The 22,208-nt window shown below is 38.1% G+C and overlaps 1 protein-coding gene across 4 annotated transcripts in view; it reads right to left on the bottom strand.

Moving 5' to 3' along the window:
- The window catches only part of PRKCZ (protein kinase C zeta), a 169,873-nt gene that overhangs the window by 105,331 nt on the left and 42,334 nt on the right, over positions 1 to 22,208 (bottom strand). The window contains exon 1 of one of the 4 annotated variants that reach the window (XM_063436683.1): positions 17,326 to 17,512. The exons of 2 other annotated variants lie outside the window; for them this stretch is intronic. In XM_063436683.1, the coding sequence (XP_063292753.1) occupies positions 17,326 to 17,341 (16 nt within the window). In that variant the 5' untranslated portion in view covers positions 17,342 to 17,512. Of the gene's footprint in view, positions 1 to 16,007; positions 16,228 to 17,325; positions 17,513 to 22,208 lie in introns of those variants that run through there. One more of the 4 variants, XM_063436682.1, reaches the window with a different exon arrangement.

The following is a 22,208-nucleotide window of genomic DNA, read 5'->3' as shown; positions in this document are numbered from 1 at the left end:
TGTCAGGCCACGGGGAGTACTGTGTAATCTGTCGTTCTAATTACAAGGGGCGAATAGCTGGGAACTCATGAGCTGTTCAACACACACCACGCAGGAATATTTATGTATTTTTTTGTATGTAATGAGAGACCGCACTAAAGTAACAGGTAAATCACAAGTAATGCAGTCTAGTATCAATGCAGGCAATAAGGACTAACAATGAGAGTTACTTACAATGAGGTTTAAGTTTTATTATTTTGTTTTTAGAATTGTTATTAAGATTTAAAGGAACACTACAGGGTTTGGAAAAGAAACATGTAATCCTAACACTATCATGTTCTCCTCACTGGTTAGATATCTAGGCCCCCTAAATTAAACTAAAATAAAAGGAAAAAAGTTGCTTTCATCACTTTTTCCCCCCCTAGTGCCAAGACTCACTCTGTCCTGCTGCCCACTCCACCTCCTGCTAAGTCACCCAGCAGTCATCGTTTCCTTGTTCTCATCTATTCATAGAGAAGCATTGGGGACGAGAAGCACATGTATGGCAAGTGCTGCGCTTGTCCAATCAAATTATTTTCATAGGGAAGCATTGAATTCAACACTTTCTTATGATCAGCATTTGAGGACATTCAACTTCTACATCACATAACCAGGTCATTCATCACATAACTAAGTCAAACTCTGTTATTATGAGTGCGGAAAAGCCTCTAGAGGCTTTCAGGATGACAGCCACTAGAGATGTGTTTAGTTCTGCAATCAAAACATTAATGCACCTACTAAACGGCAATGTTTTAGATTGCAGAAATAAAACCGCAGGGGCTATCTGCAATTTCCTATCGCTTGCCTACTTACCAGTGACCCTGACTGCTGCTTTTAGACCATTGTCTACAACTTGGACATTCTTTTCTACCTGCCCTGACCTGCTTACTGCATTCATTTTGTGGACATTAATGTGATGATGTAAACAGCTTGTTCATTTCTCCCTAGTAATTCACTTTCAACTCAACTAGTCAAAATCAACTTAGGGGTTTACAAACTAAAGTCATAGATTTTTATTTAATTTTATTTTTTATGAGCTACACTATAGAAACCTCAACTTTCAAAACTGTAATCCATATCTGATGCAGTACTAAAAAGTAGCCATTATTGATCTATAGCAAGGGTGCTCAAAAGCTAGGTCCCCAGCTGTTGCAAAACTGCCATCAAGCCCATGCTGTGTTAAAGCTTTCAGGGTATCATGGGAGATACAGTTTAGAAACAGCTAGAGAGCTACCTTTTGGATACTCTTGATGCATAGTATTAACAATGAAAGTAGGTGAAGTACCAGGCTTACAACCCAAATCAAATTACAATATTGGAGTTGTGCATGAAAGAAGAGGATTATCATCGAATTAGATGAATGGCAAACGTCTATGCATTCAGCTATATTCTATATCACAATTATTATATTTGCAACGCATTTGTTTCCCCATACGGACATTATACAGTACAGATAACACCTGGACTGCAAATACCAAACACATTTCACTACAACGTACACACAATTAACACTATTCTTAATATTTTCTCAATAATCTTAGTTGTGGCTTAAATCACAGTTTTAAGTTTATATACCAAGTACATTGTTTTGTTTTCAGTGCTGGCATATCAATGATACTGTAGATTACTGAACCGCAAGATGCCATTGCACTGTGCTTTAATTGAATCTTACGTTTAGCTAATTCTATCAGAGTCGAGATAGAACTCAGCAGTCTATCCACCATTATTTATTTTATTACATCCAGTGAAGAGGACATGGATCCCTTCACAATATACATAGTTTAATTAAAAGATATAAAAGTCGGATGGCTTTTTGTCATCCTACAGCTGGTTCAGCCTGCATTTAGGCATCACCACTACAGATTTGTGAGGGTTCACCAGAGATCAGAGCTCCTTTGAGGCAAGAAGCAACTTCAGCACAGTTCAATGGTCTTATATTAGAAAAACGAACCATAAATGGCTTGAGACGCTAATAGTATTGAAGAAATTGAGGGAAAAATGTACTTTTATTCATTTACCTTGCCCTCCATTGGAACAGAAGTTTGGGGTGGAAGGGCAACACTTAAAAGAATTCAAGATAAAGAAATTCACTCATGCAAGATTAAATAAAACATTGACTGGTTTCTTTTTTTGACTGCTGTTTTAAAAGGATTTTTATCTATTTTGCATTATTTTCTACTATTGTAAATAATACTAAGGAATAACTGCAGTAAAAGGAATATATGATCACACGCATCTCTGTAACCAGGGAAACAAGTATTCACTTGCTCAAGACATTAGTCCTTTGGTTTTAATAGATCTGTGGAAAGCAATATAATATAATAAACACACATTAATTTTTCCGGGAAAATTATTACATTATTGATGGGATGCAAATGCTTCCTAGTCTGACATGTCTGTGTTGCCCGTGAAAAATGCCGTTTGCAAATGATCACATGGTAACAGCAGAATTTACCCAAAGGTTGCTATTTGAGAGCGAATTTAGAAAACGTTAATGGACCATAAAGTATACAAAGTAAAGCAAATCAGTAAGTGAATCAGGTAGAAACAGGTGAGGCAGGACTAGTAGTTCACAAGCAGTAAAAGGGTAGTCAGAGGGTCGTTTCTGTAGCAATGAAAGATGACAAACATTACAGCTCTGTTTCAAAAAGCACCAAAACTGAGCACAAGAGAACACAGAGAACACACAACTCAATATGCCCTTCAGTGAATCTCAACTGGTTCTCAAGCTAGTTAAATAGATTATATACATTGTGGGCAACTACACTAGTTTTTTATATATTGCTTGTGAAGAATGTTTATATCACGATGTCATAGCTTTAGATTTTTTATTTATTTATTTTAAAGGACACTGTAGTCACCAGAGCAACTACAGCTCAATGTGGTTGTTCTGGTGACTATAGACAGTCCCTGCAGGCATTTTCATGCAAACACCGTCTTTTCAGAGAAAAGGCAGTGTTTACATTAAAGCCTAGGGACACCTCCAGTGGCCACAAGAGGTGCTTCCTGGGGCAGTGCTGCACAGTGTCTCTATGCTTTGCATGGAGACGCTGAAATGTCCTCGTAGAGATGCATTGATTCAATGCATCTCTATGAGGAGATGCTCATGATGATGTTTGGCCCTGCCTACACCATGATCTCAGCCAATCCAATGTTTTTCCATTGGCAGAGATCATTTATTCTGATGATGTCAACCAAAGAGGCAGATCGGGGGCAGGTTCTGCGCTGGAAAAAGGTAAATTTTAACCCTTTTTAAATGGGCTAAGGGGTGGATAGGGGAGCAAGTCACCTAAATTGTGGTTTTAACACTACAGGGTCAGGAATATATATCAGTGTTCATGACCCTATAGTGTTCCTTTAAACTGATACATTGTGTAGTATTATGGGAAAATAATGAAATATTTTCACCATAATAAACCACGTAACCATAAGTGAAGCGGTTTGCAAATGTCTTCAGAACCCAGACATATCATTATTGTTCCCTATTACAAACTTGTTTGTTAAGTATCTTCCGTAACATGACATTTTTAAGGTTAAGGTTATTAATTTAAGTGGTGTAATGTTGTGTAGGAGTTCAGATTTAGTGTAGTGTAGATGTGATGGTGTAGTGTGCTGGAGTAGTGAATAGGTGAATAATTACTACTACTACAGCCCAGGAATATACATATCTCAGTGCTGGCTGAGAGGGAGCTGCAGTCCTGAGTAGCCACTATTTCTGCATTCGTTAAAATGAAAGCAGTTGCTGCTCGGGAATATAACTTCCAATAATCTTGGGCAGGCCATATCCCAGCTTTGCTAGAGTTTATGGCCACTAGACTGCATGGAGGTGGTAAATGCATTTTCAGTTCAAAGTAGGGAATGACTGCATAGATGATGTCACCTTCAGTGCAGTTATTCTAACGCAATCTATTGAAGTAACAGGCAGCTCATATCATATTATACATATATTAATTAATTTAAAATAAAGAATGTTCATTTACTGGAGATGTGTATGAGTCATTCTGCTGGGGGCTAAATTAAATTAAGGTACTTCAATACCAGCAGTTCATGACCTTAACGTACAGTAAACATTTTATGCCAAGCCGACTTCCTAATGTTCCATACAGATAATCCAATAACCTCGTCCCACTATCCTTGCCATGACATCATCATGGAACTTCAATTCACAATTATATAGGGAGCCGCCTTTACCCGCTCGTGACTGCTGTAAATCTAAGCCTCAGCTCTGGCCACGATAATAAACATGACAGAATGCTCCAGACACACTAAGATTTCAGCAGATCAGTAGTGGGCAGAATGTTTAAAGCTTCCTGGACCTTTAATTAATTTTGTCAATTGCATATATAATTTAAAAAAAAAAAAAGTTATATTTAAGAGATTCTACATTGGACAATACAGTGATAAAGGTTATCAAACACAACCATTATATCATTTTTAATACCAAGGACAGCTCCAAATGATACACAAGTTAAGCAAGCCTAACATGCACATGATATGTGGCCACTCACTGTTACAGTAAAGACCACATCACACTGAAGAATGTGCAAATGTTTAACAGCGCTCAAAGAAGAAAACGGACTGGCAGAGGGGTTATAACTTCAGGAAGCACGTACTGACGAATTCAGGAACGAAGGAGACGTCATCTATTGTGACACCAATGTGCTGCACATTAAGCCAGTAGGCTGAGGGCACAGAGGAAATCCACCCTGTTTGGGGAAGTGTACCAAAGAAGGGCCAATCAAAGCAATTTAACAGAGACCTTATCGCTATGATAACGTATATATTCATGATTAAGGGCACATTAAGAGTTAAAATGAACCAGTTGTGACATTTTTCCTTTAACCATTCCTTCCAACTAGTGATTTGGTTATTGGATATCAGTGTGTAACTGGAGAATGCTTGATGACCTCTCCAATTCACTGTCTGAGAGCATGTAGCAGTTATTCACATGCCGAGCATGATAAATAACTGCTAAAAACAAGAAGTTTGTATCTTGTCACTAGGGGATCTTGACAAAGAGCTACATTATCAGGATTCACCAATTGTTACTCTTCTCGCTTGCAACTTACTTGTCAAGATTTGCTTTTACAAAATACATTTTTCCCCCTTCCACTTAAATTATACATGTTCAAATGTGGAAACATTCACAGTTTTTTTTTTTCTGCAGTCCTGCATATGCTACATTATGTTTTGTGTAAGAGAGGGGAGTTATGATAATTTATAATGCAGTTTGAACATTTGTAATTGCTTTCGCGCTAAATTATAAAGGGCACAATGTTACACAACTCACCTAGAATAACAGCATTATATTGAATGAGAAGTTCTCTTTAGAATCAGCTCACATGCCCAAAATGATCTCATTGTAAAATATACCTGTCATGGGTAGAGTTTTATGTTCTAGTGATGTAATAATGAAGTAATGAAAATGAACTAAATGTAACATTGCTAGCAAATGTATAGATTTTTTTTTTTTAATAACCCAACCACCCAATCAATCTCAGGGTAAAGAGCTATGTCAACAGCACACTGTGTATGCAGAGAATTGAGTTGAAGGAGGTAAGTAGAAAACCCTCCTCAAGTTGGTTCTCCTGCCCTTTTTCACAGCAAGCACTGTAGTTGCTGTGATTATTCCTCCTGGTGTCCTGCAAGAGGAATAATCTCAAAGCATAGCTGCAGATTTCCAAAGCACACAATTATCTTAAAGCAGATTTGTCATAAAAAACAAAAACAAACTAAACTACTTTTGAATTAGACAAGCAAAGATGCTACTAGTTACATGACCCCAAGCTTTTTTTTTTTTTCAAGGTGTATAAAATTGATCAATTTCGCTCTAACCTCTCTGCAGATACTCCTGTGACCTACAAAGTAAATCATAGCCAAGTCTGTAATACATATACTTTTTTTTAAACTGTACTATGTTTACGTACAGAACACACGCATTCGTACCCTGATTCAGCAGCCTCCAATTAACAGACAATTTAGATTTTCAAAAACACACACACACACACACACACATATATATATATATATATATATACATATATAGATCAGTCACTTCGCTGAGGTGAACATGTTCTGCACCAGCAGTCAAGCTTTCATAGGACGAGTAGTGTCCTTCACATCTTCATAAGCTTCTGATGAGCACCTAGGAAGAGAGTCATTGTGCCTAATCAAAAAGGTACTGTACTAAGCAAGATTATACACGTACTAGCACCTGGTGCCAAGGACGATATAGCATAAGCAGATACCAACAGAACATTGCATTTGATTCACAGTGCAACAGTAATTGCAAACTTCACTGATTGATTACTCATATGTCCTGCAAACTACAGGCTTTGATCTTAGAATCTAGATGTTTTTTCGATTCACTCTTGCAAAAACATGCAATTTTTGACACTAGTAACTAAAAAAAAATAAAAAATAATGCCTTTCTTAATAGTATGACATAGTTAAAGCCTCACAGGCTACAGCTGGAGGCTTCCTTTAGGGATAATAAATGGATTATCAGTCACATAAAGGTTATAAAAAATAAAATAATGTAAACTGGTAACACCCATCCCACAGTTTTCATATAATAAATTATACTCTCACACCTAAACGGTATTCTTCTGATTGATTGATGAATAACATTATTAATACTACACTATTTCTCTCCAATGATTTCAATCTATGTTTGGCACTTATAGATCAATGCACTGAAACGTTTGTTTTAGCCAAGCTACAACAAGAGGGATGGGTTTAGATGCTGTGATATTAGAGCTGCAACGACTAATTGATAATATTATGAAAATTGTTGTCAGTTTGTTTTTTGTTTTTTTATCAGTTAGTTGTTGCATCTCTACCACACTTCATAATGAACGCACTACCCTAATATCTAATCCATCCCAGCCCCTGCTCATTGCCCCATTTCAGGCATATGAAATATGTATTGCCAAACACCCAGGATATGTAGTTCTGTGAGATGGGAAGTAAGTATTTTTCACGTTAGCCCTGCAGCGAGCAAGCGAAAGGCTGGTCTTGGGCAGCATTAGGTTTACACCACCTCATCACACACACACATATTATATACAACCAGCACACACCACACACCCAGAAAACACACATTAAACAGCCGACACACTTATTACACCTAACCATCACACACTACGTGCAGGACCGTCTTTAATAATGATTGGACCCTAGGCAAGCGTTTGTTTGGGCCCCCTGAATCCTGCTCCCTCCTCCCCCCACTCCCTGGCATGCAATCACGGCATCCACACCAACGCAGTGGCAGTACTAAAGTAGAAATAATTTTATTGGAACCCCCAACTGTAAGGTTGAACTAAAGGTAGAACCCCATCTGTTGTGCAACTTCAACAATGCTTTGACAGCTGGGGCTCTACCAATTTCCCATGTTTGCAGGATTGTATTTAGCACTGAGCCATGTTTGTGTGTTTGAATGTAAGCATGTGTTTGTATGGAGTAGGTTTGTGTGAATGTGCTTGTATGTGGTATTGAGTTTGAATACAAGTGTGCATTTATATGTAGTGTTTGTTTTTGACTGTAAGGGTGTGTTTATATATCATTTTGGTGTTTAACAGAGAGGTGTGTTTGTGTGTAGTGTTGACGTTTCAATGCAGGAGTGTGATTGTATGTAGTGTTGAAGTTTTAATGGAGGCGTGTACTTGTATTTAAAGTTGGTGCTCAGACACACAGATACACACACTGACAACATACAGATACACAGGCACATACATTGAGACATACTGACACACACGCAGGCAGGCACATATACAGACATACTGACACACATGCAGGCAGGCACATATACAGACATACAGACATACTGACACAGGCAGGCACATATACAGACATACAGACATACTGACGCAGGCAGGCACATATACAGACATACTGACGCAGGCAGGCACATATACAGACATACTGACGCAGGCAGGCACATATACAGACATACTGACGCAGGCAGGCACATATACAGACATACTGACGCAGGCAGGCACATATACAGACATACTGACGCAGGCAGGCACATATACTGACATACTGACGCAGGCAGGCACATATACAGACATACTGACGCAGGCAGGCACATATACAGACATACTGACGCAGGCAGGCACATATACAGACATACTGACACAGGCAGGCACATATACAGACATACTGACGCAGGCAGGCACATATACAGACATACTGACGCAGGCAGGCACATATACAGACATACTGACGCAGGCAGGCACATATACAGACATACTGACGCAGGCAGGCACATATACAGACATACTGACGCAGGCAGGCACATATACAGACATACTGACGCAGGCAGGCACATATACAGACATACTGACGCAGGCAGGCACATATACAGACATACTGACGCAGGCAGGCACATATACAGACATACTGACGCAGGCAGGCACATATACAGACATACTGACGCAGACAGGCACATATCCATGGGACAGCTGCCTTCGGCCCCACAGGAGAAACTGAGCCATGGGCAACTGCCCCGTATTAAAGACGACCCTGGCTACGTGGGAGGACAGAGGACGACACGTTAAATTACTTAGTTTCGCAAATTAAAACCGAATGGCAAAACTAACCAATTGTGACTATAGTTGAGCTGTAGATTTGTTTTCACACAGCAAGTTTTGCCTCAGTTTTTTCATCCAAAATTTAATTTGATTATTTTCAGATTTTAGTGTATAGCCCTGCCAATGTCCAGATCTCAGTAAAGGTCTCAAAAATTTCTTATTTTAAATTATTTTGTGTCAGGACAGATAGACTGAATGTAAACCTTTAAGATCTGCCAGTGTATTGTTGAACATTGTCTAAAATATTTTCAAAATTATAAGGATTTATTGAAAATCCATTTTTGAAAATCAAATTAAGAATAGAAAAACAAATACTGGCCAATTAATTGTTTATGAAAGAAATTGCAATCTATACGATACTCCATTTTTTGTTAAAGATGCTCAGAAACAGTTTGACACAAACCAAGAGGAGGCACATATACTCTTGCATCATAACCACTACAATCCGCTATTGTTGTTATGGTGCTTAGAGTGGACCCTTATTGAGACTGGTCGACTTAGAAGGGTGTAGAATACAGTTTACAAAGCGGTTCTAGACTAAAGCCTAATCGATAGAATGATTTTCCTTTTACAGTTTGTTTTATTAACATTTATTGTGTACATAACTCTTGTTGGACTGCATTCCTATAGGACATACAAAAATGCAAAATCACGAGCAGAAATATACATGGGGAAAAAACTGCAAATTTCTAGCATTTTTATTGCAACACATCTAAATATAAAAATTACATACACACATTTACATTCTATATATAAAATACACACACACACAAATTGTACTTCTTCATTTCCTTTCCTAGTTATAGTGTGGATCAGTACATGTGCTCCCCTACCCAGTAAAGTTTGCTGTATGTGTAAGGGATATGACTGCCCTATTTAGAGATGGAAGTGGTGCATGGAGTGGTGGGATAATAGTTGGAGACAATTACAGAACTAGAAGGGAGTGAGTGAGAAGTGCTCAGTGGGTGAAGATCTGCCTCTTCTTTCTAAATATAGTGTTGTTTGAGACTCTGGACAATGTCTTGTACTTATCATGCCATTTCCCACAATACAAGAGCACACTGCTGAAGGCATAGAAACATACCTCCCTAGTGTTTTCATTGAGGAGGGACGGTCTCTATTTTGGGCCAGAATCCCCCGTCCCTCCTTTCTAACGCAATGTCCCTCTGTTTTAGGTGCTCCAAGTTGTTGAAGTGTAACAGAGTTTCACAGTAGTAAGATAACAGCAATATGTCTTTAAACTGTGTTTATAAATCACTTTGTAAATAAGATACATCGTTCTACATTTTAATTGCATAGTTACTGGTAAGTCGATTACAATTTCTCAGGGCAACCCGCCCCATACCGCAGATGCCAGTAACACCTCATTATTTAAAGTGTCCCTTTGTTAATATGAAATGTTGGGGGCATTTGTGCATACCTAGGTATGCATGCGCATTATGTTCCCCCCATTGCCGATGCTGGAGGAGTCGGAGGCAGCTCTGAGGGACATTGGTGCAAGATAGAGGCAAGTGTTAAAGGGTTTTTAATTTTTTTATTTTTATAACCCCTTTAACAGTGTGTGGGGGGTGGGAAGGTTAGACATTCAGCCATGTACAGAGGGACACTATAGTGTTAGGAATACATTATTCTTAACGCTCTAGTGTCCCTTTAAAAAATTATATCATAATTAGGACAGCAACAACTAGAGTCAGTGTACTGGAATAACATTATGATGGTGGTTTGGGGATTTACAAAAAAGTTATACAATACATTTACTGAATGCAAAGATCGTCTTTGCAAAAATAAAAGGAAATGTCGGATAGACCACTAGCAATAAAAAAAAAAAAACCTGTTCTGCTTCATCGCATAATTAAGGAAGGGCACTAATGCCCTACTTTGGCAAAGATTTGTTATGGTTTCCCACTGACATGCTTTTCAAATCCTAAACATTCATATTGGGCCATTTCCCTTAAGGAAAATATGTCACTCAGTGAGCCCAGCGCCAGTACGACGAACATAAACGACAAAGTGAATGGAATGTAAAAAGACAGCGATTGTGGAAGGCTCAAGGTGACAGGATCTGCAGTCCCTGGACTGTATTCTGTATACATAGCAGCAGCATACTCCCTCATAGTGACAACTAATCCAAATACATGAAAAAGCTTATTAAGAACCATACATTTACATGTTCAGCTCTATACCAATTCGCATAAAAAAGGGGGGGGGGTGGGGTTCGAAGCACCACATAAAGTACAGTTTATTTTAGTGGTTATCCTCTCTCCTCTAGGTGTCATCCTCTATATTTAAGGGCAAAAGCCAAGAATTTCACAGCACTCAAATCCTGGTTCTTATGTTCTGGAAGAATGTTTTTTGTTTTGTTTTCCTTCCTTATGTATGCAGAGTAGTCCATCACTCTGTGAGTGCTAGGGGTGTATTCGCCTAGCACTTACCTGTCTACAAGCTTCTATTTACTCTCCTGAGCCAAGTCCAGCAGGGCAAGCTTGGATGATCACTCTCAGCCAATCCCTGCAATGCCAGACTTATCTCGCACAGTTAGCTTCTGGCTGCGATGCGGAGAGCAGTGCCCAGTGGACACCAGGTATGAGTTTCAGGACACTTGTGTCACAATAACCACTAAATATGCTGTAGTGGTTATGGTGTTTGGTGTGTTTCTTAAATTAATACTATAAGTGGTTGAAGCATAATTAAAGTTTTCAAACTACATTTGCTGACAGTTCATTAAAGTACAGCATGCATACGTTTTAGTTTAATATCCATTTTGGCATTTTCATACAAATAAAGTGTTTCTTGGGGGTGGGGGGGGAGGTCAACAAAACTAAATATATGGATAGAAAACTAAATGAATTCGAAAAATGTGAAAACCTGCAAATTCGAGGAAGACTAAACGGTTAGTAAAGCTAGAGAACGAATGCTTTTTAAATATGTTTGCTTCCTTTACACATACAAATAGGGACTCATGACATTAGAATTGGCAATTAATATTACAGAAACCAAGCAGCAAACATGTGGCTAATTACTTTAGCCATATACCTTGCGTCATCCGGTTAAATAATGTTAAAACCCGAGGCCAAATGTATGCTGCCACATGTACATGCAGAGCTTAATCTAATAATAGCCAGACAATTATTAATCTCCAGTGATATCCTTTATTTATTCATTTATTTTGCAGTTATGTAAGATACCAGAAGATTGGAGCTAAAAGCAAAGAAATTCTAAACTGGTGGGTACAATTTTTTTTTTTATGTTAATTAAGGTATAATATTCAGAAATGCAATTTTACAATTATTAGGAGTCAACTTGGTTTTATACAAGAACAGTTCATACCTCACTAACCTAATTGTGTTCTATGAATAGGTACATAAAATAAAATATAGATCAGGGTGTGGCAGTGGGTGATCTATTAAAGAAAATTCGTAACCTTTTTGTTTGTGACAATGTCTTTTATTTTTCCCCCATAAATGCTATGCAAGCATTTATTGGAGTGATGTGTATAAGCAACAAAACGGTCAATGCCCACACTAAATCATGGAACATTTTAGAACTAGCACCTAATACCAGTACCATAACAGACTTGTTTAATTTTGGAACAGCAACCAATAGTTAGATTATAGTTAGTTACTGGAGTACCACAGCTCCACTTTAAACCTTTCTAAAAATAGGTCATACAGTTATCCACAGAAGGCCAATGGCAAAAGAGAAACTACCTTGAAGGAAAATGTACATTTCTCGAAAACAGCTTTAAAGAGCGTAAAGGTTTGATGTTTAGAGGAAATTCTCACACAGCAGGTACCACAGTGTAGGGTCTGCTTTTTAATTACCCCATAGGGGATTTCAAAGCCTATATCAATTCATCACAAATAATGCTTTACGAAATATAACAATTCAATCTAAAATGATATTTTTTAGTGAGTTGAGGCTACGATAAAGTTTAATTTGTTGTAATGCCGAGGTGTCATAAATACAAATAACCTGCCTCTAAAATCCACAATTCAATACTATAACACCACTTTCTTGGGAGTAGTTAGTGTAGCTTATTGTCTGATAAAATACAAACATGATACTTTAGAGATCTATATAGTGGCGAGGGAGCAATAATTTGCCTGAAGGGATTTAATTTAAAGAAGCACAAAAAGTATACATTTTGGGAGCAAAAAACATTAAAATATATGCTCTCTACTTTGTGTTGCGGCCTCGCGCATGGATTGTTTGCATTGCCTGAGATACTCTATAGCAGCTGTTGCTACATTTGCACAAGAACAGTTAGACTTTATTATTAAAGGTGCATAGATCATGTCTCTGACGTTTCACTGCTTAATCCAATGCCACTTAGGAGCCATTTATGCACCCATAGCCACACCTGTCCTGATTGTGACTGACACACCCTACATGAAAAAAAACAACTGGTTTCACTTTCAGTCAGATGTAACTATGTTTAATAGTTTTTATCGCCTGCTGGGTAAAATGAACTTTAATTACATACCGGAGGCTTCTGTGGGGTCTAGCAAGCTATTGACAGAGCAGGAGATAAGAAAATCTGAATAAAACAGATTTTGCAATAAAGGAAGGATGAATATTAGATAACTCTTTACAGGAAGTATCTAGGAAGGTTGTGCAAGTCACATGCAGGAAGGTGTGACTAGGGTGCATAAACAATTTATTTAACTCCTAAATGGCAGAGAATTGAGCAGTGAGACTGCATGTGCATGATCTATACACCAAAACGGTTTCATTAAGCTTAAGTTGTTTTGGTGACTATAATGAGTGTTTGAATATTTTGGGGTACTTTTACTGGGTCTACAATATACTCATGGCTCTGTGTGCTCTACATCTTTGAGTGTATTCAACACCCACTTATCTCATTAGTTCATTACTTATTCCTTGATCCGATAAGATTTATTCTGATCCATATGTTGTATGCCAAGTCCAAGGCCATTACAGTATTGTCACATATAAAAGGTCTATTGACTTAAAGGAAGAAAATGTTATTTTATTCTATCAATAAATCCTATTATATCACCGAGAATATGCAGCACAATATTTGAAACCAGTAGTCAAGCCAAGCCATTGTGATACTAGCAACAATTGCATCGGAGTACTTAAAAAAAAAAAAATAAACAAACAAAAGTGGCTATAAAGGAACTTAAGTATTAACAGGAAGGTAGAAAATGTATCTTTGTTAACACTAGTAAAAAGTTTTAAATGGGCTATGACAAGGTTATATCTACAGATACAATGCAATGCAATACAAGACAGAAAAAAAGATTGATTGTACAGAAGAACAAGGGATATATGTGTGTAAAAATATACAGGGCTATAATAGTTATTTGAAGAAGGTCAATAGTGGCTTATTGATACAGGAATAAATCAAACTGCAAATTTAGAATCAAACTAGGTTATCCCATTTTTAGAGTTAAATAGCAGCAGCAGCAAAAAATGTATATTTAAACCTTATTTGCTTTATTTCAGATCAGCTGCACTAAAATGTGTAAGTGTATGGACGAATTTGATCCAAAACTACTTTTTCCCCCAAACTTCCCGTTACAATTTATCTATCTTTATAAGCTGCATGAATATACATCTACTTTAAAAAAAAAAAAAACGATTAGCAGAGCAATCAATAGAAGATGACGCAAAGGTTCTACAGGAAGAAACTATACATGAGGTTGCATCATGGGATAAGCTTGACCTTGGAATATCTTCAAATGATATCAAAGAGGCCTGGAACAATACAGCCTAGTGCTTAGCTTTAGACAGAAAAAGATTCAGAAGCAACAACTCCCTTGCAAACAACTAGAGCATCCTTTATATTATGACCAATCTGGAAAGTCATCTGTAATTAAGGAGTTAAAGGAATTTAAAATCTGAAGTTAAACGTTTGCTATTGTTTTAAGAACATAGACCGTTATCTTAATTACTCATAGTATGTATTTATCACTTACCGCCTTTATTGTAATTTTATCAGTACCTCCAACACACAATATGCTCAGAATACTTACAATTCTTCAAGCATTCTGTCTGAATTAGCAATTATCCTACCGTATTTAACTTTGTAATAACTTAGTCAACTTCTTGTTTGTGTGCAGCTACACAATGCAAGAATGTTACATAAATGTACGTACAGCTCACCAAGAATTAGAGAAACAGATTCATAAACCTGCCATGGGGACAAGACATTTCATCACTGAATCATAGCTTAATAGATTGCATGGAAACTTCAAAATGTCATATTCTGTGTAATTGATAGTTATATATACGTGTAACGGGAAGGGACAGGGAGGTGGCTCATGACTAATGAACCACAATTTTATTGCAGACCGGCCTACTTATATTTAGTCAGCCAAGTCTAACCTATTAAATAAACTGCCTCGACCTACTGGGCATTGTTTTTTTGGGGTTTTTTGTTTTTTTTATGAAAAGAGTCTTAAAGAGACAAAGCCAAACAGCATTACTTTAAAAGCTCATTTGCAACGAGAATAGCTCAACGCACAAACTGTATAGTCGGTGGTCTTCATTTATATATATTTACTCACAGATTTGACTGACAGAATGCATCACAAGTCACTGTGTTGGCATGCAGATAAGAGCAGGTCCCTAATCCAGATTAAAAATAGATAGTATGGAGAAAGCAGAAAAAAAAAAATTACAATCTGCCTAGTCAGGCTGAGATGTAATCCTCTGATTAGCAGTTTCAAAACAGAATTAGCATCACCCACTGCAGGCTAGGCTAAAGTGTGCCATTAAATTAACCTATTAAAGAGTGCCTATGTTTACGGGGGAGGATGCTCACATAAAACAGACCTAACCACTGGTACCCAACATGCTTTCATGTGGTAGCAGGGAAGGGATAAGGCAAAATGAACAAACATGCATAAATATGACCATCCAAAAAGAAAGCCTGTACATTTCTAAATATTTTTTTAAAATCATTTGAAGAGCATTGCATTTAAATATCTTAGCAACTATGGGGGATGCACATATAGCCAAAGTAACACGTTACAATGTAAATATATTAAGGACCGCATCTAAAAGAATAAAACACGAAACATAAACATGGACTCATTAATTCGTTTTGAAAACAGACCTTCTACTTATAAAGAACCCCAGTGTTCTGCTCCTATTTATGGACTTGCATCTTAAGTCATTATCTTAACCTTCCATTTGCCGTTTACTCATTTGAAGCAATGCAGATGACCCATGAACTCATAGATTGAAGAACGACGGTCCGGGCATCTCACTTCTATAATAAAGCAACATCTACAGTGGGTTTCTACATGCTCATTAGCAACAAACCGTAAGAAACAATTCTATAGCAAACAGATTCTCAAGGTTTGGAAATAAAAGAAGACAAAAACAACAAAACATAAAGACCAGAGGAGGCCTTAAATCACATACCGTCAGATTTCTTGGGATACATTCCTTCCTGTAATATTCCTTATCGGTAGCATCCCTTTTCCATAACGATCCACAATGAACTGCTCTTCTGATAACTAGCAGCAAAAAAGCAACCCCTTCCCACTCAGGTTTCTCCCAGCCTTTTACTTGGTTCTGAGATAATGTAGAAACATCCCCACGCATGTATCGACACACACAGTATCTGCATGTGTTGTTACAATCTATGATTGCAAAGCTCATCTAAAGGCACATCATCCATATGAGCAGAAAGCTGACTTGTCTGCATCACACACATACATACACACACACACGCACACACCACTGCATAAGGAGTCTGCTCACACCTGCCATTAAAGGCATCTTAAATTGACACGCACAGATATTACTCACTAGGTATTTTTCTTTTTAGCTTCCTCTGCAAAGTGAATTTGTATATTCTACATTGAAGGACATATGAAAGGGGACATTTTTCCTCTCTCTCTGGCTGATGTTTGCTTGCAACTAGCCATCAAGGACAACAGGAGGAATCAGCTTGAACATTAGGGCCAGAAATAGGGTGGGGGAAAAAAAGAAAATAATAAAAAAAAAAACCCAAACAGACATTTAATGGAAGGCTGCTTATATCGCTCACCCCCTTTCCATTTCTCTGCCTCGTGTATCCAGGCACGGGTGGTACTGACTCCCCTGGGAGGATGTATTGAACAGCTGAGGCATAGAATAAAACACGGAATGGATGTTACAGAATACAGAGCCAGTCATCACAATACACACACACACACACACACTACACAAATACAAAACTTTACTGTGTCCAGGCAGCAGCAGACTGGGGACCAAACCTAACCTACTGTTAAATGTGCGCATTTCCTTGAAGAAGAAGAATGGAGCAAAGCAGAAAGTAATGTATCATTGTTTAATCTCACTATGCAGTAATATACAGATCAAAGGCCTTGACAGGATGAAACATTTTCAAAAATGAAGAACTAGGCAATAAATTATTATTATAATTTTTTTTTTTTAAGTTACCGCAAAAAAATATTCCACTTCAAAGTCTCTATTAAATGCAAAAACTGATTCTTGATCCCAAGGGTACATGTTCATTTAACAGACAAGCTATTCATGTCACTGTCATCACAATACTGAGATTGTGAGGATCTGGACATGAACAGGTTAACGAGATCACCCAGAGTGTAAAGGGTTAACAAGCCTACATTTCTCTGGGATACTAGCACGGGTAAGTTTCGATAAATAACCAAAAATAATCCCCCAAAACATCACAAGCTAACGAGGATGAATATACAGAAAGAGGATCAATCACCTTTAAAGGGATGCATAAATCCAAAAATAAGAGCTGGTGCATTGTTTGGGCATCGCCGCTGATGTCTGTATTAACACTCGGTGCACAAGTCAGCCCCAAGCTCCCCACCTATCTCCTCCCACTCTCTCCGTGTGAAGGTAAAGGACAGGCAGTGCTGAGGCGACAAAAGGCTTCTCTGTGCATCAGGAACTACACAGAGGGAGATGCTCGGAGGCTGTGGGCGGGATATTCCAATACAAGCTGTATTGCTCAGGCTGCAGGGCCCTGACACACACACACACACACACACACACAAAGACAGGGCAACACGCAGATCCTGAGTAGACTCCCATTTAGGAAAACATTATTACACACTGGTCTGAAGAACACTTTTTCAGCTCTTCGAATTTGTATAGAAAATGGAACAAGTGACTTAATAGGGAAAATCTCGTAACACTGAGAGCCTTTCAGTAACTGCACAGTTGAAGTAGTTGTTTGTGGTACTAGGAAAAAAGTAACCCTGCGGTTACTGGCCTCCGAAGTGGGAATTACAGGCCAAAAGCATATGCCAGCTCACTGCCACCAGAGCAGAGAGGGACACGGCCTGCTAACTTAAAGGAACATATATTCAACATGTCTGTATTTATAGTGACAGGACCACACAAATAAACTGAGTGATTATCACTAGAATTAACACAGCCACTTAGGATTTCAGGTATTTGCTATCCTTTTATGTAGACAGTGAATAGATGTATGTGCGATACTTGTTCCATAAATCAGATCTCTATTAATTCACGCAAATGTATTATTAATTCTATTCAATGTGTATCTAATTAGAAGATATTAACATTTCTTTAATATTGTATTTGTTGAACAAACGTATTTAAGGATAATTGCAGTGCAAACTGTTTTTTTTTCCTTTTTCTTCGCCTCTGTGAGATTCTGTTGTAAAAACAAACCTAAACCCACTTACCCAATTAATATTTCAACTATGCAAACTAACCTTTGTAGATTTGCGTGACACAGATTCTAGAGAAGTGACCCTTTAATCTTTCATTGATTATTTGTTTATCTTTATCATAGCACAAGAACAGGGGGATAAATGTGCTTTACTTCTAAACGTAGGAGAAATATAGGCAGTGACCCTGCATTATAAAATATGTTTTGTTCTGGAGAATGCATCTTTACTGATAGTACCAGCAAAGTTTAGTATTAGAAATGACTTTACCCAGAGAGGACGAAATGCGACATTATGAATATAAATAATAGGAAAGGAATTACTTTATAGAAAAGAAGGATGCGATGGATAAAACTCCTTTTTGCCACAGATCAACATTAAACAGCATACACAAAAATTATTCTTAAAATACTGAGCCTCTGGACAGTCTACAGTTTATTTTAGGGATCAGAACCTCATACCTCGGAAAATTTGGAGGAATGTAATTATAAAAATAGGGGGGATTTGCCAGAAGAGAGGTGTGACTCGGCGAGCATTACGCTAAAGTATGAAAGTGGAGGTTTGTTCACACGCATGCTCCTGCCAAAAATAGCCAACCATGACCTGATGTCCAATGCTTAAATCCATTATTAAAAAGAAAAAGAAAAGATTGTATTTTACTATAAAAAGGTCTTATCTGACTCACCTGTTTGGCACTCTGTTAAAATTGTAAATGGCCTCCTTGAAAAAGATAGCTACTCCTAATGCTCCTCTCACCTGTCATATGTAGTGCTCCTCCTTTCTCGTCTACAATTATGCAATTTTCAGTTATTACATAACAAATTGTACAGACATTTATAACGGATGGAACAAAAAAAAAAACTAAATGTATGTGAATACTAATTAGCTTGAAAAATGTTTTTAGTGTTAGACAAGGGGGGACACCCAAGGGTTGTTAGTTAAAATGCCAATACTGGAATGATACGGAGATGCAGGACCTCTCACCTTTAAAGATACCCTTGTGTTCAGTAATGCAAGACTGATACTGTTGTGCAGATAATGTCACTCTTACATAGGCACAGGCCCCCAGACTGGAGTATGAGCACTGCATTATCTGACAGAGCTACATACCTCTTCTGGTGCTAACTAACAAAAAATAAATACATAAACCCACAAGGAGTTTGAGAATGTGCCATAGCCCACAAACTGACAGTTCCGCTATGAAACAAACCACTTGTTTTTCCAGAGTTGGTACAGTGCTATTTTTCCTATCTTGCAGATAACAAGAACAGAAATGGCTGTGCATGTGTAAAACAAGAAAATAGAAATTAAGAGAGAGCGTATGAGCCTGTGAGAAAAAACAGTGCCTCTGACCACTTTTTAAACCAAGTAATGTCTAAGTGAAAAGCTTGATTCTATTAGATGTACTACATGCAACGTGCAATGTGATCAACAGAATTGACTTTGCATTAATAAAGCAGTAGACCTGATAACCTTGTGGTGTGCAAAGTGCCTGCCAATTATACTTTTTTATATTACAACAGCAGTATTCCGCAGCATATTCCCTAATCTTGTCCCACAAAGTATGTGCAAACATGGTGGTACTTGAGTTGTCTAAGTCAATACTTACATGTGTTTCTTTAAATTATATTGGTATCCTTTATCTTTAAGATCCATCTATTAGGATGGATTAATGGAACGTGCCTCTATTTAAATGCATGAAGTCCTGGTTTCATTGCACATTCTGTGGAGAAGATTTATTAAAGGGACACTCCAGGCACCCAGACCACTTCTGCTCATTGGAGTGGTCTGGGTGCCAACTCCCACTACCCTTAACCCTGCAAGTGTAATTATTGCAGTTTTTCATAAACTGCAATATTTACATTGCAGGGTTAACTCCACCTCTAGTGGCTGTCTATTAGACAGCCACTAGAGGTCACTTCCTGGGTTCTAGCACAGGTTTCCTGTGCTAGAGCGTCGCTGGACGTCCTCACGCTGTGTGAGGACCTCCAGCGTCGCTCAAAACCCCATAGGAAAGCATTGAAATGATTTTTCAATGCTTTCCTATGGGGAGACGTAATGCGCATGCGCGGCATTTCCGCGCATGCGCATTAGGTCTCCTCGGCCGGTGAGCGAGATTAGTCTCGCCCACCGGCCGACGTAAGCACTAGGAGGAGCGTCGCGGAGGCGGAGACAGCGGCGAGGGACATCGCCGCTGTCCCAGGTAAGTGACTGAAGGGGTTTTCACCCCTTCAGTAACCGGGGATTGGTGGGTGGGAGGGAGAGGGACCCTCCAGTGCCAGAAAAACGGATCGTTTTTCTGGCACTGGAGTTTCCCTTTAAGTGATCTAAAACGTGGTGTTAAGATGCAAAGGTAAAAGAGCAGCCAATGGAATGTGCCTCCTGGTTCCATGGTGGTTGCCCCACTTTGAGTACTTTAGGCAGCTTTTTAGAACATAACCACAAAGTGATCTGTGTATCAAACAGGCGCTTAAACGATATTAAAGAGTGTAAGGTACATACAGCAGCTACAACACTTAAATGTGGATCTCTCAAGTCCACCCCAAAGTATAATGTTGTCAAGATTTGAAAATATAAAGGAAGGTTAGTAAGAATACCAACCACCTAAAATAAATCAAAAAAGTGGAGAGCTGAAATTATATATACTTACCCCTAGTAATAGGGGTATTGTATCTTGGAGCTCAACATATATAGGGAAGAAAAAAAAGGGGGGGGGGAGGGAGTATATAAAAATTCAGTGATTAAAACAAAAAAAATATATATATATATATAAATATATATTTTTTTGTTAAATATATCTCAACTCACAAATAAAGAGCTAAGCAAGGACTGGCTCAAAACTTGTTCACTTCGGTGCACTTTAGGAGACACCTTCCTTCTTTAGCTTCTTCCTTAATTTCTCAGAATATGCAGAGACAGAAAGATCTCTAAGGTAGTATGCACAGACTAGCCACGTATAAAATAAATAGTAGATGTTAATTGCTCACCTTGTCAAGAGCCCATGAAATATACCTGGCTCTATGTTAAGTAGCTTTAACCCACTAAGGGGGGGGTTCACCTTCTTTTAGGAGGTAGATAGCAGCAGACTTAAGACTATATTCAAGATCCAATAGATCAATTTATTACAAATAAAAAATATTTAAAAAGTATTTCAACATATAAATTACAAAATAAATAGTATGAAGTCCTTTCTGCCATTTTTCTCCCTCCTTCCTTTTAAATCCCAAAGGATTTTTTTCCCCAATCACTGAATTTTTATACACTCCACCATTGGATTATTTTCTCTCTCCCCCCCCCCCCCCCCTCGTTTTTCTTCCCTATATACGTTGACCTCCAAGATACTACTAGGGGCAAGTATATATAATTTCAGCGCTCCACTTTTTTGGTTTATTTTAGGTGGTTGGTACTCTTACTAACCTTCCTTTATATTTTCCAATCATGACAGCTTTTTAGAACAGTATTTTAGTTAAAAAAATAAAAAAAAATGTAATCTTCCCACATGAAGGTGTACGTTGCAATAAAGGAATCTTATACATTAGATCTCTCTTTTCAGGAAGTATTTAGGAAAGCGGTGTACTTTAGAAGCAGGGAGGTCTGGCTAGAGTTGCATAAACCAAGCAATTTAACTCCTAAATGACAGAGAATTGAGCAGTGAGACTACAGGGTTATGGTCTATACACCAAATCCATTTATTTATGCTAAAGTTGTTTTGGTGCTTATAGTGTCCCTTTTTGTTATTTGGTTACCCGACTACTACATCATGCCCCATTTACCAAAATCTCTCGGTGTTCAATAATGGACTTCAATATTGGCCTATATCAGTGGTTCCAACCCAGTCCTCAAGTACCCCCTAACAGTCCAGGATTTAGGGATTACCCTGTTGTGTTTAAGGTGTTTTTAGAAAAAGAAAACAAAAACTTGACACAGCAGGGTAATCCCTAAATCC

This window comes from Pelobates fuscus, chromosome 11, assembly GCF_036172605.1.
Source record: "Pelobates fuscus isolate aPelFus1 chromosome 11, aPelFus1.pri, whole genome shotgun sequence".
NCBI lineage: Eukaryota > Metazoa > Chordata > Amphibia > Anura > Pelobatidae > Pelobates > Pelobates fuscus.
Note: the sequence above shows the minus strand (reverse complement) of the source record. Positions and strands in the feature narration are given on the sequence as shown.